The 24,439-nt window shown below is 45.2% G+C and overlaps 3 protein-coding genes across 4 annotated transcripts; 1 reads left to right on the forward strand and 2 right to left on the reverse strand.

The window, feature by feature from the left end:
* The first annotated feature begins 580 nt into the window (after positions 1 to 580).
* LOC133924167 (neutral/alkaline invertase 3, chloroplastic-like) lies at positions 581 to 4,801 on the forward strand. Its single transcript, XM_062369585.1, has 6 exons — positions 581 to 1,387; positions 2,460 to 2,625; positions 2,709 to 2,920; positions 3,516 to 4,009; positions 4,091 to 4,139; positions 4,333 to 4,801. The coding sequence occupies exons 1-6, from the start codon at positions 866 to 868 to the stop codon at positions 4,657 to 4,659; spliced, it is 1,770 nt and encodes a 589-aa protein (XP_062225569.1). The 5' UTR covers positions 581 to 865; the 3' UTR covers positions 4,660 to 4,801.
* A 613-nt stretch (positions 4,802 to 5,414) lies between these two features.
* Positions 5,415 to 9,060, reverse strand: LOC133924168 (serine/threonine-protein kinase D6PK-like). 2 transcript variants are annotated; one of them, XM_062369586.1, is made up of 3 exons: positions 8,847 to 9,060; positions 6,715 to 8,374; positions 5,415 to 6,474 (listed from the first exon to the last, which is right to left on the reverse strand). In XM_062369586.1, the coding sequence occupies exons 2-3, from the start codon at positions 8,259 to 8,261 to the stop codon at positions 5,622 to 5,624; spliced, it is 2,400 nt and encodes a 799-aa protein (XP_062225570.1). In that variant the 5' UTR covers positions 8,262 to 8,374; positions 8,847 to 9,060; the 3' UTR covers positions 5,415 to 5,621. The 2 variants fall into 2 exon arrangements, with proteins under 2 accessions (XP_062225570.1, XP_062225571.1); XM_062369587.1 differs by lacking the exon at positions 8,847 to 9,060 and adding an exon at positions 8,461 to 8,774.
* A 7,045-nt stretch (positions 9,061 to 16,105) lies between these two features.
* Positions 16,106 to 18,015, reverse strand: LOC133924170 (large ribosomal subunit protein P2A-like). The gene is made up of 4 exons (XM_062369591.1): positions 17,945 to 18,015; positions 17,206 to 17,294; positions 16,584 to 16,810; positions 16,106 to 16,377 (listed from the first exon to the last, which is right to left on the reverse strand). Exons 2-4 carry the CDS (start codon positions 17,291 to 17,293, stop codon positions 16,351 to 16,353), a joined length of 342 nt encoding a protein of 113 aa, XP_062225575.1. The 5' UTR covers position 17,294; positions 17,945 to 18,015; the 3' UTR covers positions 16,106 to 16,350.
* Between the last annotated feature and the right edge of the window lie 6,424 nt (positions 18,016 to 24,439).

The following is a 24,439-nucleotide window of genomic DNA, read 5'->3' on the forward strand; positions in this document are numbered from 1 at the left end:
GGTGGCACGTTAGCTTGATGCGCTCCGAAGTGAGGATCAGCTCTGCTGTTCCTTCTGCCACCTGAAACATGCATTGCATAAGAACCTGGGAGCATGGCAAATAAGCGAGCGTCCTTTGATTTCGAACCCAGCGGTCTATCACGTTTATACTTCTCTACTGTATTATATAAAGCACGGGTTACAACCTCTTAAAACTTAAATAATTTATTTTTTTTTCTATTTTGTTTCTTCAGTATCCCTACCTTATTATAAATAATTTATTTATTTTTATTATTTACTCTCATCCTACCGTCTTTCTGTCTCGTTATTACGGATATGGAACATATTTTATAAATAAAAATAAATAAATAAATTAAGAGAAAAATTAGTTAATTTTTTTAATCCTATCTTGATGTATTTATTTACTTATGTTCTCATAGCTCATTTATATCTTATATATTAAATTTGTATTTTGATACTACCACATTAAATATTTATATTTTTATGTAACACGGACATGAGCTAGTCAACGTTAATTAACGACAAAACTAGGGAAAGCGAAACATAGGAGGCGGCATAGCGTGCAGGGGAGAAGCGTCGGGTGGCGCGGGCACGTGCGCTCCCGGCTGCACCCCCGATGCCTCCGTCGCCCTCTTCCGCGCGCTAGTGTCCTTCTGACAGCGCGGCTCCATGCGATGCTCCGCGCGCCCGTCTCACGTGCCCCGCGCCACGCTGTCGGTTGCCATCGCGGTCCCGGCTCAGGCTGCTACTCTCTCTCCTACGCCGCGCCCCCACGCGCACGGACGGAGGCGCCTCCCTCTCCTGTCGCCGTTGCAACCGACAGCTCGCTGGATTCTCCTCCTCCTCCTGAGTAGCCAACGATCGCATGGGGATCGCGCAGGCGGCTGCCCCGCTGCATCTCGCGTGCTCCGCGCGGCCCACCGGCGCGGCGCCCCCGACGCCCGCGTCACTCGGAGTGGGAGCAGCCCGTCCAAGGAAGTGCGGGACCAGTGGACGGGGGACAAGGGCCGAGAGCGCCCCGCGGCGCCCCAACTCGATGCCCGACACGCGAGCGCACCACCACGATCGGGGCTTCGAGATCAGCGATGTGGGCGGGAGAGCGCACCACCACGGCGGCGCGGGCGCCAGGCCGCACGCACAGGCCTCTTGGAGGAGGCGCGGTGCCGCGGCGGTGGAGGACGAAGGGTGGGAGCTCCTTCAGGAGTCGGTGGTGCGCTACTGCGGAAGCCCCGTGGGGACGATCGCCGCGTGCGACCCGGACGACGCCAGCCCGCTCAACTACGACCAGGTGTTCATCAGGGACTTCGTGCCTTCGGGCGTCGCATTCCTGCTCAAGGGGGAGTACGACATCGTCCGCAACTTCATCCTGCACACGCTGCAGCTCCAGGTAAGATTTCAAATTGTAGCCCTTTTGTCATTTTTCTTTTTGGCTAGTGTTTTCCAAGTGTAATGCTGTCAATGTGTGCAAAATTCATTGAGCAAAAAAAAGAAGTGCAAAATACATATTCGATCTTAAGATGAGACATGTATTTCATGCAGGCTTTGTAATTGTGCACTTTAAAGAGCTCTACAATTTGTAAGCAATGAGTGCCTAATATAGAAAAAATTTATGGCGGTCTCGAAAGAACTTGAGACATCTATTATTTAGATTGGATGGTCTAAATTGGTTAGAATATTATCTATTATTTAAAGGTAGTATGAGTAGTATATGAGAGGAATATATGTAGTATAAGGGTATTTTTGGAGAAAAAAAACATGATAGTTATATCGTGCAAATTCGTAGGTTTAATGTTTAGTCTGGCCTGAACGCTGATTATTTGGGAATTAGGTATAAAAAAAATTACAGTGCCCTTCAATAGTATGATAGGTAAATATTAACACTACTGTCGTAATTAAAAAATATCCAATCACGTGAACGGTCAGATTAAATTTATACTACATACTACTTGCAGGTAGGATAGTATGGACAAAAGAGCTCATTTATGCACACAATACTATGCTCTTTATCAGTGTGTTTTATCTATGTTTATCCACTTGTCAAGGATCATGGATCCACTTGTCAAGGATCATGGATCCGTTACTGCCTACTGCATAATGTCTGTCGGAAATCTGAACCTGGTACAGTGGCTTCCAAAAGTAGCAATTATTTGTAATGATATGAACCAGCTTAACACAGTATACCTGGCAGAATGGTATGGCATTCTGTTGTCACATACTCACCTTACATGGAAATTAGTGCTGCGTACCTGGTTATATAGTATCCTCTTCCTTCCTTCTTATGCTGATTTTGCTGTCATTTGAGATGCATAAATTGCCGAACCTTCACACTTAATTCGGCATGCACCTAACAGTTTTGCTGGAATTATCTCTTTTAGATACACTTTTTGCAAAACAATCATATATTTGCCTATGATGTATCATGTTTGTAATGTGTAAAACTTGTTGCTGATGATCTTCAGAGCTGGGAGAAAACGATGGACTGCCATAGCCCAGGTCAAGGCTTGATGCCAGCTAGCTTCAAGGTGCGTGTCATTCCTCTTGATGGTGACGATGATGCCACTGAGGAAGTCTTAGATCCTGATTTTGGTGAGGCTGCAATAGGCTGTGTGGCCCCGGTTGATTCAGGTAGAGCTGGAGTTGACGAGTTTCCTTTCTCTGTTACTATGCACGTAGTATTAAAAAAAAGTAGACTGCACGATGGTTTTCAGGTTTATGGTGGATCATATTGTTGAGGGCATATGGAAAATGTTCAGGGGATCAGTCAGTTCAGGAGAGAATTGATGTGCAGAGGAGAATACAAATGATCTTGAAGCTTTGTTTAGCTGATGGTTTTGACATGTTCCCCACATTGCTGGTCACCGATGGCTCTTGCATGATAGATCGTCGAATGGGAATACATGGGCACCCATTGGAAATTCAGGTAACATGAATGATGAATGTGAAACTGACTACATAGCCTGAGATATCAGAAACACATAATATAGCAGACCTAAATTATGAGGGCGCTAAATACATTTTGAACTCGTATCCTTTTATATCTTGTAACGATGTAACATGAATGCAGAACTCTTAGGGGTGTAACTCAGATGGCAGGTTTCTTCTATTTCTTTCTCTTTGTGAAACTCTCTGATTCCACCCACCACCTAATTTACTCTGTTTTCCATTTTGATAAATGGAGAAATGGAGATGACCCCAGATCGAAAGATGGATGTGAAAGTAACTGCATAGGATGAAACGTCAGAAACACAAGAGTATCAAACCTGAATGATGAGGGTGCAGGCTCTAAATACATTTTGAATTATTACCTTAGCATGTTGAATTAGTAAATAAATTCTTCCGAACTCTTAAAACTCTGTTTTGTTGTTCCTTTGTTTCATTACACCAATCACACTCTGTTCTGGAATCATATATCTAAATGAATTAAAGCAATCTTCTGCCTTCACGGTATCCCTGTGGAATGTAGGAACTTCTTTATGCTGTTCATACCGAGTTTACATATATCTTTTGTGGTATAGGCGCTGTTCTATTCAGCTCTCTTGTGTGCACGTGAGATGCTTGCCCCAGAAGACGGTTCAGATGACCTAATCCGTGCCTTCAACAACAGGCTTATTGCACTCTCTTTTCATATTAGAGAGTATTACTGGCTTGACAAGAGAAAGCTAAATGAGATATATCGATACAAAACAGAAGAATATTCTTATGATGCTGTGAACAAGTTTAACATATATCCAGATCAGATTCCTTCCTGGCTAATTGACTGGATTCCTCCTAAAGGAGGTTACTTCATCGGAAACCTGCAGCCAGCTCACATGGATTTCCGATTCTTTTCTCTGGGAAACTTGTGGTCAATAATAAGCAGTTTAGCAACCACCCATCAGTCTCATGCAATTTTGGACCTGATTGAAGCCAAATGGTCTGAATTGGTGGCAGAGATGCCAATGAAGATATGCTATCCTGCCCTTGAGGATCAAGAGTGGAAATTCATTACTGGGAGTGACCCCAAAAACACGTGAGTCCTTGGGTTATAATCTACTCGTGAGTCTTGCAGGTTCTTTGTATTTCTTCTCAATCTTTTCTGCTTTTGATGCAGACCTTGGTCTTACCACAATGGAGGTTCCTGGCCAACATTGTTGTGGCAGGTTTGCAACTTATGCACTCCTTTGGAAATTGTTTCTTTATGTGGAAATTGTTATTCTATAGTACTGCTATGCAATGTTCTTCGGTCTCGCTCAGCAGCTCGAGACGAACAAACTTTGAAGTGTTTAGTTGGATGATTTGGTGCCAGTTGTTTTTGCTCTTGCTTACAGTTACCAATCAACCTCTTATTTGCAGCTCACGGTGGCATGTATCAAGATGAACAGGCCGGAGATCGCAGCAAGAGCTGTGGAGGTGGCCGAGAGGCGTATTGCCACAGACCATTGGCCCGAATACTACGACACCAGGCGAGGACGGTTCATCGGTAAACAGGCTCGCCTCTTCCAAACCTGGTCTATTGCCGGATTTCTTGTGGCAAAGCTTCTGCTAGAGAAACCTGATAAGTCTCGGATGCTCTGGTGCAACGAGGACGAGGAAATCTTCAACGCTCTGAGTCTCATTGCTGACGCCTCCAGTCCGACGAGGAAGCGTAGCAGGAAACTAGTGAAGACCTATATCGTGTAAGTTCAGCAGCAGTTTCAACCCTGGGGGTCATAACATAGGAAAAGAAGGGATCCCTGTGTAAATTTTTGTAGAGAAAACGCATACTGCGATATACTGTTATAATATCAAATAATATCTGAGGTTTATTGCGGTTACGAAATTATCACAATGCAAGCACAGTTATAGTCAGCAACAGGAGAACGGTGCCATCAAGGCATTCACTGATGCGCGTGTTCCATCAATAGCACAAGCCCGTAATAGTACATAACTGTCGAATCCGTGCTCCTAACTTTAGGATATTAACTGCCGAATCCGTGCACATAACTGCCGAATCCGTGCTCCTAACTTTAGGCTATTAACTTGGAATAAAATTACGGGTCTTACATTTTGTTAGCCTTAATACTGAGGTATAAACTATAGTATATCTAAACACACATAACACCTATATACATACACTCACACACACTCTAAGATATACGTGAGATCTAAAATCTATACACATACCTACTAACTTTGCAAGCGTTAGACACATCGTGCTACTACTATGATTACTGTCTGAAAGAATTCTATTTATGGAGTAAGCTCCAGTGCGAGGCCGAGAGTAACTTCCGATCGGAGCCGAAACAACGCCGAGAGTAACTTCCGATCGGAGCCGAAACAACGTGCTACGAGCGCGTTCGCTACAGGCCCTACATTTACTAAGCAAGTCACAAACTGTTACATGCAGCAACACACTACCAGTTGCATCACCACATGCCCAGGATTTGCCCAACCCGTGCTCATCTCACATTTGATGGTATTAACAAGGAATAAAGTTACAGGCTTAACAGCCGACTTAGTTTACTTCCCAACATCAGCCAATGGCAACGTGAAGTTCATCTTGAACAGAAAACTGCAGGGAAGTGGTACTACATCTAGCTAGCTTACCATGCTATGCATATGTTCTTGGGACTACCAGAGTAATACTATTATTGCTACAACCACTAGAAGAGCTCGAACTCAATGTCGTCTCCATTCAGCCGGAACTCCAGGCATTTGCCTTCCTTTTTCTTGCGTGCTGTTGTCGCGAGAGTTGCGGCTTCGAAGCTTTTCGGGGTCTCCGGAGGCGCTGTCCACCGGATCAAGGCCCAGTTGAGGCCTTCGAAGAAGGGATGCCGCTTGATCTCAGCAGCTCCTCTTGACGAGCCAAGCCGATACTCCGGCTCCTTCACAAGCAACCCTCTGATCAAGTCTCGTGCATGGAAGCTGACAGCTGGGTTGTCAGGGAACTTGAGGCCCTGCGAGATCACATTTGAGAGTGTTTCCTCATTGCCAGGTCCCCTGAACGGTGTCTTGCCATAGAGCAATTCATAAAAGAAGATGCCAAGAGTCCACCAATCAACCGAGCTACCATGGCCATCTCCCCTAATGATCTCCGGTGCAAGATATTCATGGGTCCCAACAAATGAATTTGATCTTGCATCAGTGGGCTCAACAACAAGCTGCGGAAGTGATGGTTTCTTCAGGGGATCAGCTCTAGGTCTCCGTGTCGTTGATGGTGTAGAAGAAACCAGCCGGGGCGTGAAGCAAGAAGAATTGCTCCAGGATGGCTGGATACACAGTGGATCAATGCAGCTTTGTGCACAGGGACCAGAAGGCCTACTGGGCTCGTCTCTGCCTACTGATGATGATCTCACAAGCATTGGACTCACCGAGCACCTCAGGGACAGATCGAAGTCAGAGAGCATGATATGCCCATCTTCACGAACAAGTATGTTTTCTGGCTTCAGATCACGATATATGACTCCCAACATATGGAGATACTCCAATGCTAAGAGAACTTCAGCAACATAGAACCTACAAAAATATAAATTCTCTTGAGATACAATAGTTCGGTAGTAAAATATAACCTATAAAAATGTAAATTCTCTTGAGTTACAATAGCTTGTTCGATAGAAAGCATCTATCAGGTAGCAAGTGCACTGAGATTATGTAAGCAACTAAGCACCAGCTTAAGGTCCGTGTTAAGCAGCTCAATCATGGCAAATTTTCCATGCAATACTACATAAAGACAACACACAGATAACACGTCCATACCTTGCAGCTGCTTCTGAAAAAGTTCTGGTAGGTTGTTTCTGCCTCAGAACATGTAGGTCACCGCCTGGGCAAAACTCCATTACTAGGCAAGAAAGATTGTCTGTCGTGAAATGAGAATACAGGGTTGGAAGGAATGGGTGATCAAGCATTTGTAGTATCTCCCTCTCAGTTTGCGCTCTAAGCATCTTCTTTCTGCTTATGAGGTACTCAATGTCCATAACCTTCAATGCAAACATGCAGTCTGAACCAACCAACTCGGCCAGATAAACAGTGCCAATATCTCCACAACCAAGTTGTTTGAGAAGCTTGAAGTTCTTCAATCCCAAGCTCCCTTGTTGGATAGCCATGCGCCTGATGGCTCCCCATCTAACATCTTTTGACATGTGAGGCCTGCTTCCATTAGCACTGAAACTGCCATAACTATCTTCACTGATGCTTGTGCTGGTGCTATAATCACCAATGCTACTCTTTGAGCTTTGGGAGCATTCACCCTTTTCCTTCGATCTTGACAAGTCACCACACTTCGAACCATGGGTCGCACCAACGCCACACCCTTTGGAGCCAAAATCAGCTCCTTCAACGCCAGTAGAGCTGAGACCACCCTTCTTGTTAGTTGGTGCTGGGGTTCTGGGTTCATCCTGAATGGCCTCCTGCTTTTTATTGGTGTGAGAATTAGAAGCTTTTGCCTCACAATGCTTATCAGCTACTGCCACTACAGCTGGTTCAGGTTTAACCTTCTTTTTCGTTGAGGTTTTATTCCGAAACATTGGCCTCACCAGACGTGAACCACCTACTGGAACAGCCCGGGGGCTGGTAGATGTTTTTGCAGATTTTCCTTTACTTTGTTTTGCCAACGTTACTCCCACAGAAGGATCTTCAACTGCCTCTGATGATTTGTTACTGATCACATCTTGGATTCTGGTTTTGTGGATCTTGGCTGCGGTTGGAGATGCTGATCGCAAATGCTTCTTGGCCGAGCTCTTACTGTGCCCTTTATTGGTTTCAACTGGCTTACCCAATGAACTTACGGCAGCCTTCTCAGGCAAAACAGACACTTTCCGAACCTCATTCTTCTCATCCTTCTCGTTGGTTTGAACCACAGCAGAGGCATATAGCTTCTTGATCGCCCCAGAATCTGAAGAATTCGACACCACTGTCGGCTTCGACAACCTCTTCATGGCTGCCATCTCCGATGCCTGGGAGATGCACATCTTCCTCAGGGCCTGCTTCAGGCTCACGGACTCCACAATCTCCAAGCTCGACACCGGTGACTTCCCAAGTGCAATAAGCCGCTTATCCGTGCTCGTCTGCCCAGAAGCCCTTGCCGATGTGCGCACATTGATCGATCTGATGAGCCGGTCAAGATCATCCTCCACGGAGCATGACCGCGCCCCATGCTCCTGCCCCACTGGCTTAACCCTCACCCTCAGGTGGGTGACCCCTCCTGGACGAGCATCTTTTGGCTCATCCACCAATTCAACTATCTCTGAGCACCCGGAAGAACCCATCCCATTTGAGCCCTCCTGCTCCCGTGGCCGCACCTTCATCTGGAAGGGAGGCCGTACAACGGCTGATGCATTTCAACTTAGACCAGTGGCTGCTTGCAGGTTGGTGACCAAAGAAGCCTCTTTCCTGGGTCAAGAACCGGCATCACGGAGTCCTGCACAACAACAAGCATGAACTGAATCAGGCAATGAAAAAAAATGAAGTGGAGCTAGCACAGCATGGCGAAGATTTAAGACTAACATGGTGGAGAAAAAACTGTCAAAAAAAGATCCTAAAATATAGTAGCGTCCGCCGATCTTGGTGCCCCCAGCTACTTACTACCCCTGTCCGTTTCTCTTCCCCACTACAAATCTAACATTTAAAAAGAAAAGGAAAAAAAGGAAGAGAGCAAAAGGAACAACACAGATGTGGTAGGTGAGGCTGGGATTTTGCCCATTTCCTAGCAAAATGATGCAAGATCCGTAAACCCCTGGGCCCTAAGGAAGAAGGCGACGCAAGCTGCTGAGCAAAAAACCTCAAAAGTGGGGATAAGCTTACAACTTGGCCAAAAGAAACCAACCCAAACCAAAAGGGAAAAAGAAAGGTTTTGCAAGAGATAGCAACGAGTTTGAGAGGGGGAAGCTTACCTGTTCGGGAGCGGCGGCGGCGGATGAGATGGGTGCTAGGGTTTTTGGCCAAACGGCGACGAGAAGGCCGGAGCAGGGAGGAGTTGGGGTACTGGGAGGAAGAGTTCAAGTGGGAGAAAGCGGCAGCTCTCAGCAGTGCTCAGCAGCAATGCGCTGCGCCCTGCCGCGCACAGCGCGAGGAGCAGATGATGGCTGCCTCTCCCCCTGCCCCCCCCCCCCCGGGGCCCCCTCACACCTGTGCCCTACTTTTTTCTCTGTTTAATAGATCTTCAGCTTTAAAAATATTAAAAAAATAGAGTTTTAAAATATTTTAGAGATAAAAATTGAGTCTTTGATTAATTTATTTTATTCTCATTTTTAAAAAAATAAAAAAAATAATTACTTTATTTTATTTTTTAAATTTTAAATTTTAGATCTCGAGGCTGCTTTTCCCCAGACGAAGGGATGCGCCCCAGCGCAAACCGATAAAACCTCTCCACATCCCCACACCACCACCCTAGGATTTACACCTCTTTATTTATTGCCGCATTTATTAATACCTGTAGCGTGCTTCCCTTTCGCCCTTTCTCTCATGTCTCTCTTTCAATGTTCGGACGCTTCTTTTGGCCTCGCACTGAAGCAAAGAGAAAAGAAAAGGCAGGCGGCGGAATACTACCCAGACCGGATGTGAATTTGTCAATAGTTAAAAATTACTATCATCTGCTTTATCTTTTCCTTTTCTGTTGTAAAAAAAAACTAGACTAGAGAACCTGCTTGTCCTTTTCGTTATCGTACATTCCTACTCCTGTTAAAAATTCAAACCGACCAGTAGGACATAGTACTGGTAGTTGATTTTTAACTTTTTTTAGTTTTGAATCGATTTAATAATTTAAAAAATACAAAATTTGTATCGTAGTGATATGCTACAAGTGAACTCGTGATCGTGAAGCACTATGGTACGTAGGGATATAAGTGTTATTTAATATTTAGTTCGGGATTATTATTTAGTTTATTTTTTAAGTTAATTAGGTGGGAGTAAATTTTCAATTTTTCAGTTTTGAATCAACTCAATAACTTAAAAATTATATAAAATTTGTATCGTAGTGACAGGTTGCAAGCGGACTCAGTCACGGTGAAACCCCATGATGGCAGCGGTAGCCATGGGCACGTTCACATGTGCCTTGTGTGCGGCTTGGTTTGCTCCTGTCCGCATTCATTTGTTCCTTGTGCGGCCCGTTTCTTTGCCTGAAGCTGAAGCCAAAGCTTGTGCCGTGCCCGGACAGATTGCTCACCGGCTAGGTCCAACCGATACGTTTGTTGGCTGATACCGTGCGTGGGTGGGTACCACCGTTACGCCTTCCGTCCCGTGGTATGATGAAAATGATCGGTTGCAACGGATGTGCCCTTTGCGCTGGGGGTGGGTCGGGCGCACCACATGGGAATCTCGCACCCATTAGAATGCGCGGGCACAGGATCGAAAGGTGGCTTGTCAATGGAGGCAGGGCTCGCACATAGTCGCACATGTCGACTGCTCACAATACGAACAACAGTCACACTGGCTACCCGCTCTGCAAGCCATCGGATCTTTCCCTCCATAAAATTTTGAAAGCGCACTTTATCTGCAGCCTGCGAGCCGGTCAGCTGGAACTGCTTGGCTCGCTTCACTTGGCACGAGCCTGTCCACATCTGGTACCTCATTCATGGAGCCGCAAATGCAAGTACCAACTGTCATGTTTAGATCTGTTTGTTTCAATTTGCATATTATGATCGTTAAAATAAATAGTTAGATTATGCAATTCATCTTTTAATAGTTTAGTTCTCATATTATAACAATATAGTAATATATCTTTCACTAACTAATATAAATTATGTAATCTAATTTTTACAATTCAGTTTCTAACAATTTACGATCTACAATCTATTTTTTACGCTCTGTAGCACTTAACTGTGTCGTGCACTTGCTAGTGTAAGGTATTTATCACTTAACTGTGTTGTGCCGGTACGTAAATCCGGTATGCGTACATCAGATGCACTAGATTCGGTGCTCGCTATGGAGATGGCAGGGGTAAAGGCTGCGAGGGTCCATGTGTCGTACCGCTTTCAACGCTGTACAGTAAATGCTTATGGTAGTACCACACAAGAAACGGCTTCGACTCGATCGGTAACCGTCAATTCTTTGGATATATGGGGATCGGTTTACTCGGAGTTACACCGGAATCCTTTGCTATATAATCTGAATTTGAAACTTATCGTAAGATCACATCATGAAATAGAGCGAGTTTATGGTTGTTGTGTTACTTCGTAAGTATTTTTCTCGAATTGATCCGGGAAAAGAACCCTTCAGCTTGCTAAATCAAAAGTGAAAAGGAAAGAAAAAACTAGCGGTATCATTTTGCCAATTGAGTTATTGCAAGCATAGCACGAGAGCATGGATTGCAAATCATGATCTGTTTGATATGATTTGCATTTTTGCAGATTGTTTCTCTATAATAATACTAGCTGGGTACTAGTATATTAGTTGAACGGTGCACGACCTCGATCACCACAATTCTGTGGATTTTATTTTAGTCCGATGTTACCAACAAACCAGCACAAGTTGGCATCTAATCAAAGCACAGACTAAAAAAATGTCCCAACGAATTGTTAAACAGCGTCGTAGTTCAAATTGGACGCTCTTTAAAGACGTAATTCACGAAGACTGTCATTTACGCTAACTAGAAACTGAACCTAGCTCACTTAGTGGATGATGAGACGTAGATGTACACCTACAACTAAAATTTAGATGTCTATTTTTTCTTAACTAAGAATCACTCAGTTCCTTTAGGTTTTGTTTTTTTTATCATTTACGTCAACTCTTGAGATCACTGGAACAAAAAATCAGTGGTTTGACAGAGAATGAAATTGTTTGCTACGAAACTCTAGATAATTCACACGTTTCAAATGGGGTTAAGTTGCAAGTGGCCGAAAAAAACTTGCGAATAAGTGTATCCACGATAAGGATTAAAAAAAGTGTCCCGGGGCCCCAAACTTCAAAGCTCGAAAGCTAGGCACATTATACCAGTTGAAACCATCTATTGAGCTCATGTAAGACGAATACTGTCAAAACCAAAACGTCTGTTTTTCTTGACCGGGAGTAAGTGCCAATGCATCACGCACTCATGAAAATATGAAAGTTGCATGCCTGGTCTCGTATGCAAGATTCAACATCAGATAACCAAATCCTAAACTGGTGATCTCGAGAAATAACCATGAAGTTGACGTGGCGTCATTTGTGAGAAAACTGGGACGCCCCACCAAATCAGCAATGGACGAAGTGCAAATGAGTCACACCACCGGTGTCTCCCTAAACCCCGAAGCCCTTCTCCTACGAAAAACGCACGCGCACGGAACGAGGCACAAGTGGCAGACACCGCCACGGCCGGTCACACTGTAGCGTCTCGTCGGCCGCTACGAGTCGTACGATCTGTAGGGAGAGATTCCTGCAACTGCTACGAGTTGATTTTGGGAGCGAGGTCGGAGAGTGGCACCAGAAGCAGCAAACACTGAACTCCCGTTTGGAAAAACCTTTTGCAGATAGATGACCAAGAAGAACTGAACAATCAAGCGAGTCGACAATCAGGCAGAGCAGATCAAGAGTGAAGACTGAATTTGGTGCTGGCCGCTGAAGGCGCTGATCGATGACCAAATGTCCAAATTCTCCGATGAGATCAGCAGACCGAGACGATTAACAAGATGATTCGTCGATTCGCCACTTCGCTAGCCGCCTAGACGGGGGCGCCACGCTAGGCGAGGATACGTCGAGTCGTCGAGACGAGCCAACAACCAACGAGGAGTCGAGGAGACGAGACAACGAGAATACACATGTAACCTCATACACGCTAACAAATATAGATGCTTTAGGGCCGATCAAAACTCAGCAGTTGCCAGCTGGCAGAACAATTTCTTTGATTCTTTTGGAATAGCTAAAACTCAAAAACAAAACCAACTTGCTACAAAATACATGTTATAAAAGAAACACTGGGTTTTGGGGGCCAGGGCAGCTGCCCCGCTTGCTCCCCCTCGCCGGTCCTGGAAAGAGGTAATCAACAACTAACAAATAGATACTCGTATAAGAAACATGCGTGGTCTAGGTGGGTACGTGGAGCCCATTGTCGCTCACACATGACAACCATGCATCATGCACCCAGATCCTCTTCAATAGTAAAGGTCATGCACAGAACTATAGCAATTGCAACAGTGATATATAAGAAAATAAATAGTGACATGAAGTGACGTGGTAGAACGATACTGCAGGAACATGTATTCATTTACAGTACATCATTTTTACTGTTCACTATTTACTGACCCGTTGGATCTTGATGCATGCATGGGTGGTCGATCGCTCGCGGACCATCAGTTCGGCTTTGGATGCTTCTGCTCCGGCGGGGACAGCCCACGCCCGTGAACAGGAGCAGCGTGTGCGTACCAGCGTGCCCATCCGTCCCGGCGAAGGGAGAAAGCAGTGCGCGCTCTACAGAGTCCCGCGTTTTCTATCACAGCCGTGCAACGCGACACGGACACTCGGGGGGTCAGGATTCTCGTCGAGCGCAGCAAGGGACCGCCAACTGGACGGCTGCAACGAGCTCACTCGAGTCCTCATCGTATCACTCAACGTGACACTACAACTGCCGCGCTACGGTTTCGATCGGACGACCCAGGAGATCTGCATGAGCCCACGTTCCTTTTGCCCTTCGCGGCGAGGGGACGTCCGTTAGACCCTAAAATCCTAAATCTATTGAGCTATGCACGGAATAGCAGGTACTGTGTCCGGCCGTGAAGGTCAACACGGACACATCGCGTCAACACCTACCTCACCTTACCTACAGGGGAAGGTCCGTATCTTCTTTCTTAACTTTCTCTCGTGTCGGCGTGTGTCGGCTTGCACATCATAATATATAGTAGCCAGTGATCTAAATATTAGATTAAGTCATACCAAATATAAATTTAAAATATGAAAATATAGATATATTACAAGAGCACTACCGAACAAATATATCAGAAGCAATATCGTATTTTAATTTCATATATGGTCCGAAAAGGAGACAGAGATTATTTGATAATTTTCATCCTAACTTTTTTATTTATTTTTATTATTAAAACAGATCACATATACGTAGTCAGCAATAAAACGAAGAATATGGAGTATGAGTGTAGATGATAAAAATGAGTAAAATATTTAAATTTTATAGGTTTTTATTAAATAAGAAAAGAGTAAAAAGAATATGTGATAGGAAAATTAACTAGTGTTTTATATATTACAGAGACCGCGTTACCGCCGGCCGTTACGAGTTACGACGCTGGAAAGCGCGCGAGAGAAAAGAAAAGAGAGACGTAGTACGTGGTACAGATGTGTTTATGGTCCGAGGCTGCCACATTGACGCGCCGAGAGACTGCTGGTATCAACTGGCAGCAGTCCTGCGCCGTGCAACTTCCGTACACGGCAGATGCAGCAAGGGAGTTTGTTTGTACAGCCGACGGTTCACACTAAAGAATCCAACGAAATGTGCTCCCTCCGGCTCACGGAGATTGACGTCTTTTACATCGACGCGGCTTGCAATACGCAGCTTTAGCCAATGAATTGTGGTCGTAAAATCTACCGTTACCGAGATGCTGACAGCTCGACTTCACAAGATTGAATCGTGCGTATTTGTGGCCAGAGGGAATAAGAAGCAAGCAGCTAAGCTGCTACAGTACCACGCAGGGTTTGAGTGCAGAACTATTGAAGACGAAGTGGGGGCAGAAACTTGATCGTCGTATCCAAGGACCGCGACCCTCAGGCATTGTATTTTACTGTAGCATCTAGAACAGTAAATGTGTAGATGAAATACTGTAGACAAAATACTGTATCAACGATTTCTATTGTTTATAGGTTATTGTAAGTATCTGATCTGATTCGTTGATTTCTGATCTGACGTTGAGAAGAGATCCTAATACATTTATTGTAGCTCTCTGCAGTTGCACTGCAGAGGATCCCTATCGCGTATCCAAGGACGGCATAGGGTATCGCTTGGCCTGCCTGTCGACTCTCATGATGGATGATGCGGCAGTTGCCCACATTGCCCGGTGCCTGCAATTTGCGTTTCGAAACACGATCAACTTACACAGGCAGAGGCGGTAGTGCAGAGAGTGGCTGCAAGTGAGAAAGCTGCTGAATGGAAAAGCTCGGCTATGCTAAGCAAACTGTTTACAGGTGAATCCTGGTGTTCAAGGGACCACTATGCAGAGATTTCTGTCGAGATTTCACTTTCACCACAAAGGATCTGTCATCTCAAGAGCTCGACTGTGAACTGCTATCTGCGAAGCCACAATGGTAAAAATTCAGAAGACGCTGTAGCAGCAGCATGCATCTCTGGGCTGGGTTTCTGAAACAGACAGGAGCTCTTACAGGTGTATGCATGTTAACAGAACAGTCTGAACTACATGGACATGTACGTTGCTGCCTGCTCAACTGATGATAGCTGTGTGAATAATTGTTCATCAGTCGTTATGAATGTCCAGCAATGTGATGTATCGTGGCATCATTCTCTGAGTCACAAGAGTAAGTATCGGCAACATTTCAGGAGATATGCAAGGCCGACTTGGCTCCTCAGAAGTGAGTCAAGCATCGATATCAACATCATTTTTTCTCAGTTCAGATCATATCAAGATGACCTATAGGGTTATAGCTATGGCTTGATTTCAAAATTGTCCCAGTAAACCTGACCATTCCTTGTCTATACTACACTTACACTGTTACAGCTGACCATTCCTTGTCAATACTACACTTGATCATATCAAGATGACTGGTTTCAGTTGTTCCGCGACTTCGATTAGAACCACAGGGCCAGGAAGCTGGATGCATTGGAGACTAGGTACTACCAAATTGAAATTCCGTCAGGTTGCACTGCTTTTCCAGAACAAGCTTAGTGAAGAACACAAGACGTCTGCATGGTACCAAAGCCATAAATAACAGAGGCGAATCGATCGATGCTATTACGTTGCTACTTGCATGCTTCACCTACTAACCGTCGGTGAGATAACCAAATTGGATGCTCCTTCGACAGCAATCCAGCAAGAATAGGAATAACTGAGAAGCTAAGTGCTAACACATAATTCTGAACTGTGCTGGCGACTACCATACGACTATGGTGATATATTTCTACCAAGTGGCAATGGCGGACGGCTGGCTTACTACTAATGAGGATGCTAATCACAACCAAAACATTAACGGAGAAGACCAATGTACAAAGATGATAGGAAGATAAGAATGAACGAGGCAACGCTTCGGAGTAATTGGCATGAATATGCAGAATCAACATAATAGGATAGCAAAACTTTGGTTGACCAGTAAATCTTCCAGCATAACAACCTACGGCTGAATTACTACACCTCAAAACAGCATGTCCTTCCAGTGTTTCCAGATTTCTAAAACAAGGTTATCCAAACATCATGACTCTGGTTTCCTCTTCCCAAAGACTGACTGATGATGGAGAGATGACCCCAGTACTCAGTCGAACAGGCTGAAGCCCATGTCCTGCAGATACATATTCAATAAAAAAAATGTTAGTACTTACCTTAGGTTGGGATACGAGGTAGATACATTGAGATACCAAAAAGAACAAAAATGGGATAGCACTATATCAAATGGCATATGAATTGGCATTGCAAAAGGTGAACAAAATCATGACAGGGGAATTGAAATGTTGCTAAACAGGACATAGGCAAGAACAATGATATTACGTCGTCACTCTCTTCCTTCTCCTCCACCTTCTCTTCTTTCTTCGCCTCAGCTGCAGGAGCAGCTCCACCACCAGCAGCAGGAGCAGCAGCTGCTGAAGTCACCGCACCACCACAGCAAGGGACGGAAGCAAACTTCTCCCTGCCGGCAGCAATGAGCTCAGTGATGTCCTTTCCACTCAGTTGGGACAACAGGAGTTCCATCTTTTCATTGTCAATTTCACAACCAACTGCAACAGACAAGAAATGGCAGGATCAGGAGTTCCATCTTTTCATTGTCAATTTCACAACCAACTGCAACAAACAAGAAATGGCAGGATCAGGTACTTCTGCTTCAAGTGAAGTGTGGGCAGAAATAAAGTGCGCACAAAACACTAATCTATATTGTGATGGGTGGACCTCAACATTAATGAAAGTCTACTGCTCATTTCATTCACTGCCAATTAAGTACAAACGACCTATTTGATAAACTAACTACATTCTAGAACCAGGTAAGCCAAAACTATTGCCAATACTGAAGTTCTTGATAGCAGAGAGCAGAATTGGTAGTAATAAATGTGATCCATTTAATCAGTTGGCAGTGCTGATAAACATAGGAATTGGGAAGCCAGTTTAATGAAATTACCTGACTCTAGAATAGATGTCAAATCCTCCGCAGAGGGACTGGGGTTGCCAGCGAGGACAGCAAGCAGATAGGCAGCAACAAACTTCATCCTGCACAAACCGCAAAGAAACATGGACAATCAACAATATGGACTATGTTGAGAAAGAAATCAACGATGCTCCAGCATCTCCAGCAAACAAAACGAGACATTTACTTAAATCAACCTACAATCTAATTGATACACAGCCATAATCTATCTAAATAAAAACTTCAACACGTCTGAGCTAACAATAAAGTTGGAGCATGCAGCACCAGAAAAATACCACTATGCCTGAAGTCACAATTAAGGCATCACGTATACCTCAAGTGAAATAACCAAATTACTGGGGAATATGCAACTTGTACAATACGAGGCGTTAAATAAGTACATTGAAAACATCTTAATTGATTATCGAAGCTAATAAGTGGATCAAATATCTCCAGAATGTTTTAAGTACATCCGAATGATGATAATCACAGAACTAGCGATGAATGCAACATTACATCAAAACCAGAACCGCCAAAGCGATACGAACATCGCAATAGTATCGTCCCATTTCACCAAAACCAAATCTACTACGATGTGATAAAATTAGCAAAGCACGTTTTGCACCTGACCTAGCAGCAAGGACAACCATAGAATCATCACCAAGGTCACCCTTCAGCAAAGAAGCTACCAGACACAGAGAGATCTAATGAGATAGCGTTAGCGCGCTATTACCTGATCCGGGAGGGAGAGAGCCCGAGGAGTGGCGCAGCGGCGGCGGAGAGCTCGAGCGGTACTATGGTTTCTGCGAGGAAGGAGCCTCCAGGGTTAGGCGGGGTTGCTAATTTATACTTCATTCAAGTGGTGAGATCTGAGATCGTGACCGTCGGTTTGACATCAAGCGCCGTTCCTGCCCTATCTCATGCCCTGCTGCCCTAGCCGTTGATTAGTAAATCGACGCCTCATGATAGGCGAAGGGCTGCACCATGGGCCTCGCCCATGTCATGCACGTGGCTCAACCCCAATTTTTCAGAATTTTTTTGTTTATATATTTTTGTTTTTCAATATTTTCAAATTTACACGTTCGTTTATAACAATAGGTTACCGTCACCTATTTATTAGACGAGATTAAAGTTTCGTACACTGACCTCTGGGGTCCACACTGCTCACACAACCCACACACACGCTTACAAGAAGCACATTCCTCCTTTGCTAACGTACTTTGCCTTTACACCTTTAACTTCTCTTTCATCTTCCTCGGTTTCTTCTCTGTAGTTGGTTCCATCGCCGTGCCCGTAACACCTCCCCCAGCGTCAGAACTTGCTTGTCCCCAAGCAACGGAATTAGAAAAGTGCTTCTCGACAACGTGGCAGTCTTCCCAAGTTGCGGACTCTGGCGAGAGGCCTTTCCACTGAATCAGAGCTTGCAAAATAGCCTGATTTCCTTTCTTCACCAACCTTCGTTGCAAAATCAACCCAGGTTCTAGGTTGTGAACGGCTTCATCTGGGAGACATGGATTATCGGATGGATGAGGTTGTCTTCGGTATCTCCAAACGATAAGTTGCTGCCCCAATTTGCTCAAGCACCCTATACGAGCCATAGTATTTGAATGCAAGCTTTGGGTATGGTCGATGAACCATAGAAGTCTATGCATAGGGTTGCAATTTGAGTAAGACCATCTCCCCCACTTGAAATTCACGATGAGTGCATTTGCGATCGACTTGAGTCTTCATACGGTTTTGTGCATCTGCTAATTTGAACTTCAGCATCTCAAAGTACGCTACACGCTCGGACAATATATTCGTGATAGCTTGATGTGATGTAGATGACAAGTCTGGAACACCACTGTCAGTGACATAGGAACCAGGGGTCCTCGAGTCCTGAGGCCAGGACAGCAGAATGCCACGTGGCGCCCTCCCTCGGGGATTATCTCCCCGAGGTCTGAGAAGACTAAGTCCCGGGAGAGGGTGCTCAGGGCTATGAACAGTGGTCCCCGAGCACCCGAGTTCCCCGATGACCCGAGAAGGCTAAGTTCCGGGAGAGGGTGCTCGGGGCCATGAACACTAGTTCCCGAGCACCCGAGTTCCCCGAGGACCCAAGCGGACACAGTTCCAGGAGACGGCGTTCGGGGCCATGAATAGTGGTCTCCGAGCACTCGCAATTCCCCGATGACCAAGGAAGAGCGTATCCGGGAGAGAGTACTCGGGGCTGTGAACAGTAGTCCCAGAGCACTCACAGTTCCCTGAGGACTTGAGAAGTCTCTCGCTGGTGGTCCCCACAAGGGCTTAGCGGTGAGGTGTCATTTGGTGAGAGGCCCGATGCTATATTTAAGAGGGCGAGTGGGGACATTTAATGCGGCGGGTTCCATCACACGTCATCCGGTGCGTCTCAGGATATCGTCGCAAGGCTCGAGGCATATCGCCTGCCGCCCTGCTGTGTCAGGTTCGCTCTGACTGGGCGGGCACGCGGGTTGCTCGGTGGCTGCCCGGTGGGTCCTCCCTGCGGCACCCGCTGAAAAGCAGGATGATGACGACAGGACCGGACGGGGGCGCATTTTCAACCCCCCGGTCACATCAGACTGCAGCCCATGATGGTTTCTTTCCATTTATGACGCCTTGGAACTCGCGCCATCCTTTCTGGGCATGCTACCCGCCCCGACGGGTATAAAAGGAGGACGGGCTCCCCGGAGAGAAGGGATCGAAACAACAACTCTGGATTGATAGACCAAACTGAGAAGATCGAGACACGCAGAAGACAACGACTTCTTCAAGACCGAGATAAGCTCACGAAGCTCTTGTTTTAGACAAACATCCTTGTAACACAAGAGATCCTCAGAGAGGCATTCCCTGAGCATTTATAGCATACACATAGGAGTAGGGTATTACGCCCCGTGCGGCCCGAACTTGTCTAAAATCCCTTAAGCATTTATTTCCTCCTGCGTCCGATCATCCGTCCCACCTGCATCTCCTTTACTCCCTTTTATTTCACGTACGAGGTAGATTCAGAATCATCCCCCCGGCCGAATCTCAAAAGGGGTCCCTCCGGATCCCCGCTCGTGGAGTTCATCCTCCGACAACTACCAAATTTGGGATCATGCCCATACAGAGCCTTGAAAGGAGAACACCCTAATGCTGAATGATGAGAAGAGTTATACTAGAATTCCGCCATCGACAACCAAGATTTCCATTTCAATGGTGACTGATGCACGACGTAGTGCAAGTACATTTCCAGACATCGATTCACCCGCTCACTTTGCCCGTCGATTTGCAGATGGTAAGCAATACTCATTGCCAATTTTGTGTCCACAAGCCTAAGCAATTCCCTCCAAAACATGATGGTGAATACCTTATAGCGATCTGAAACGATAGAACATGGCAAACCATGGAGTTTGAGCACAGTGTTGAGAAAGACACGAGCAACTTGCTGAGTTATAAATGGGTGCTCCAGCGGGGTGAAGTGAGAGTACTTCGTGAATCGATCGACCACCACCAGGATGACACTGTAACCCTCAAATTTTAGTAAACCTCCGATGAAATCCATGGCCACATCATGAAAAGTAGCTTCCGGAATGGGCAATGGCTGCAACAGACTAACCGGGTGTGAGCACTCGTGTTTAGCCTGTTGACAGATGCCACACTATTTCACAAAGCTATCCACATCCTGCTTCAATCCGCGCCACACGAACATACGCTTAAAGCGATGGTAAGTAGCTTGTATGCCAGAATGACCGCCCAATGCGTTGGAATGACATTCCGCAATCAACTTGGTGCCCAATGCAGAGTTCTCCCCAATCCAGATATAGTCATGCTGCCTGTCAAACCGTGATGAACAGAGTAGCCATTCTCATTAGGACTTATGATCGCTAACTAAGCCAGGAGCTGTTGTGCGAATGAACCAGTCATGTACGAATTGATGACCTCTTGGATCCAAACTGGTTTGGCTTCTGAAAATTGACTATACTACCATGAGATGGCCCACCGGTGACAGGGCGTCTGCTGCCAGATTGCCATTCCCTTTGTGATAAACCACTTTGAACTGCAATCTCATCAAACGCGTCATCGCTTTGTGATGTAATTCTATCTGCAATTGCTGCTCTTCCAGGTATGATAAACTCTTGTGGTCTATGTGGATCATGAACTCCCGGCGCTAGAGATACGAGCGTCAGCGTTCCACTGCCATAATCAACACAAGGAACTTCTTCTCATAAAAGGACAAGTGCTTATGAACTTCTCCCAGGGATTTACTAAAAAAAACACTGGTCGATCATGCTGCATAAGGACTGCACCCAATCCATTGTCGCTCGCATCGGTCTCGACGATACAAGTGTCCACAAAATTTGGCAGAGCAAGAATAGCGGTCGTCACCATGGAATTTTTCAGAGAATTGAAGGTCGCCTCTGCATTGTGTTCCCATGAGAAGTTCTTCTTTTGAGCAAATTCATCAGTGGTTTTGCAATCACGCCATAATTCCACACAAACTTGCGATAGTACCTTGTTAGCCCAAGAAAATCATGTAGTTCCGTGACAGAGTTTGGTCGAGGCCAATTGACCATTGCCTCGGTCTTTCTGGGATCAGTGGCGACCCCTTCATCTTAAATAATGTGACCTAGATACTTCAATTGGTGTTGCACAAAAGAACATTTCGATTGTTTGAAATAGAATTGATGCTCACGCAACTCTGTCAAGACTTGTTACATATGAATGAGATGGCTCTCAAGCGTTGGACTGTAAATCGGAATATCATCGAGGAAGACCAACACAAAATTGCACAAGAATGGTCCCAATATCTCATTCATCACACATTGAAATGTTGCGAGCTCATTTGGTAGATCAAATGGCATAATGCAATACTAATAATGTCCATGGTGTGTTTTAGACGCGGTCTTGTGCTCGTCCTCTTCGCTCATCTGTATCTGATGATACCGAGCCCATATATCCAGATTTGTGAAGAAGCGAGTTCCAGCGAACTCATCCAAAATCTCGTCAATGATAGGCATAGATAAGCGATTCTTGACTACGATCGAGTTCAGTTTAAGAAAATCCACATAGAAATGCCAGGTGAAATCCTTCTTTTGCACCAACAAAATTGGAGAGGCAAACGGGCTGGTACTCGGTATAATCAGGCTTGAAGCTAGCAGTTTGGAAACTTGTCACTCGGTCTCATCTTTGTGCAATGGGGAATAGTGATAAGGTCGAGAATTCATTGGTGTAGTGCTAGGCAGAAGAAGAATCTTGTGGTCTTGAGCTCTGGGAGGTGGTAGGGTTTTGGGTTCACTGAAAACATCCTGAAACTCATTCAGCAACTCTTGGACAGTAGACAAAGGCTGCTCTAACTGTTGTTGAGGCAATTGTTCCATGATCACCATTGGCCACACCTCATTTCCTTTACTCCATTTGAGCAACTGCTTAGCTGATATTTCTTGAATTGCTTGTTGTTGTTTTGGCAGCACACCCTGCAACTTCATCATCTTCCCTTCCTCCAAGAACTCAATGGTCTTCTGCTCACAATTACAACTCATGGGACTATGGGGTTAAGCCAGTTCCAACAACAACGTTCAGAGATAAGTGACATAACTAATCATACAATAAATCATCCTTCTCTAGTTGGTCTAACACTTCATTAGAGAGGGCGATAACCATGTTAGTAACTCGCAAAGCATGTAATTGTGGTTTAGTCCTCTTTCTACACTTCTCAAGATGGGCTAGTTCAAATTTGTCCCCACAATAGTAGAAGAGGGCATTAGCTCTCCTATAATCCCTTAATTGTCTTTCTTTCTAGAATTGACTAGAAGAGGCTACAGGTTTAGTTTCAATTTTAGGTGAAAACCCTAAAAATTTAGGAGTGGAAGGTCCTTTGTGTGCCATGAGCTTGCCTTTGTCTATGACTTTCTGCTAAATAGAAGCAAGGAAAGCAGCTTTATTCATAGTATCAAGGAGCTGTGATTGGACAACAGATTTTAGCTCCTCCTTGAGGCCCTTGACATACTGTGTGACAAAGAACATCTCATCTAGCCCTGCATTATGCATAGATACCTGATAGCGAGCATCTTCAAAGTCGTTGGTATAGTCTTCTACAAAACCCTTCTGCTTCAATTCCAAAATTTCTCCAATGGACTTTCTATAATCATCGGCTCCAAATTTCTCTTCCATTGCAAGAACAAACTATCCCCAATTGCACAACCCTCATTTCAACTTGTACACTTGCAACCATTTGGCGGCCTTGCCTTCCATGTGCAATGAAGCTGTCGTGACCCACATCGCCTCATTCACATTAAAAATATGGAAATAATCCAGACACTTATCAATCCAAATCCACGGATTGTTACCTTCAAATTTAGGAAATAAGAGCTTGGGTAGGGCATGGCAAGGACCGGTAAAATGCTCACCATGATGATGTTGGTCTTTTGTCGAACAGGTAGGAGGAGTCTCCACTGGTGTGCTGAACATACATGTGAATTGCTTCAAACCCTTCATGCGGAATGATGTTGTAGGCTCATTGATCTCGAACGAAGGGTCGTCAATGTCATTTTCCATCCCCACCACCATCTTCTCCATTGTCAGCTTTGCCACTGCCTGACCAGTAGCGTCGATTTGCTTGGTCAACACTTGTTGCTCAAGCATGGCCTACTCGATCGCCTTGGAGTTAAGATCCAAATTAGCTAACACATGTTGCTGCATAGTGTCGATGGTATCGACACGAGTGAAGAACAGATCGAGGCTCTCCATCACGCGATCCCACCGATCGTCCTCCTTCTTGTCCGCTGCGACCATTGAGTCGAGGATGAACTGGGTTTGCGCAGAAGGCTTGGATGGCGACGTGGTGATCACCTCCAAATCGAACCAACTAGTGTTGTGTATTACGGGATTTCAAGCCTCGCTGAGACAACATGACTCGAATTCACCAATCCTCCCCTGGAATTTTATGGCTCAAGATCGAGAGATTTCCGTGATTACTCACAACTGACCCACATCAAGGAATCGATGTCTCTGATACCAACTGTGATAACCCGTGGCTGTCAGCGGTGATCGATCGGGACATGAGTACATCAGCAACATTCACCAAACTTAAGAGCCCATCAGGCGATGATCTACCAAAATCGACTAGGCGATGATTGATCGAGACTCAAGTTTGGGGAGAGAGTCTTTCTCTTTTTCATCGATGACCTAGTTCTGTTACATTGGTTGGCTTAAGAGCCAAGAGTCCCGGACACCGACCTCTGGAGTCCACATC

This window comes from Phragmites australis, chromosome 7, assembly GCF_958298935.1.
Source record: "Phragmites australis chromosome 7, lpPhrAust1.1, whole genome shotgun sequence".
Lineage (NCBI taxonomy): Eukaryota > Viridiplantae > Streptophyta > Magnoliopsida > Poales > Poaceae > Phragmites > Phragmites australis.

What these genes read in the sequence shown, in the direction of transcription:
- LOC133924170 (XM_062369591.1), bottom strand. Translation starts at nt 17,293, where the DNA reads ATGAAGTTTGTTGCTGCCTATCTGCTTGCTGTCCTCGCTGGCAACCCC. An exon ending in GACATCTATTCTAGAGTCAG is followed by an intron (nt 16,811 to 17,205) that starts GTAATTTCATTA and finishes TGTCTGTTGCAG; the next exon opens with TTGGTTGTGAAATTGACAAT. An exon ending in AGAAGGAAGAGAGTGACGAC is followed by an intron (nt 16,378 to 16,583) that starts GTAATATCATTG and finishes ATGTATCTGCAG; the next exon opens with GACATGGGCTTCAGCCTGTT.
- LOC133924168 (XM_062369586.1), bottom strand. Translation starts at nt 8,261, where the DNA reads ATGAAGGTGCGGCCACGGGAGCAGGAGGGCTCAAATGGGATGGGTTCT. An exon ending in TTTTCAGAAGCAGCTGCAAG is followed by an intron (nt 6,475 to 6,714) that starts GTATGGACGTGT and finishes ATATTTTTGTAG; the next exon opens with GTTCTATGTTGCTGAAGTTC.
- LOC133924167 (XM_062369585.1), top strand. Translation starts at nt 866, where the DNA reads ATGGGGATCGCGCAGGCGGCTGCCCCGCTGCATCTCGCGTGCTCCGCG. An exon ending in TGCACACGCTGCAGCTCCAG is followed by an intron (nt 1,388 to 2,459) that starts GTAAGATTTCAA and finishes GATGATCTTCAG; the next exon opens with AGCTGGGAGAAAACGATGGA. An exon ending in GGCACCCATTGGAAATTCAG is followed by an intron (nt 2,921 to 3,515) that starts GTAACATGAATG and finishes TTTGTGGTATAG; the next exon opens with GCGCTGTTCTATTCAGCTCT.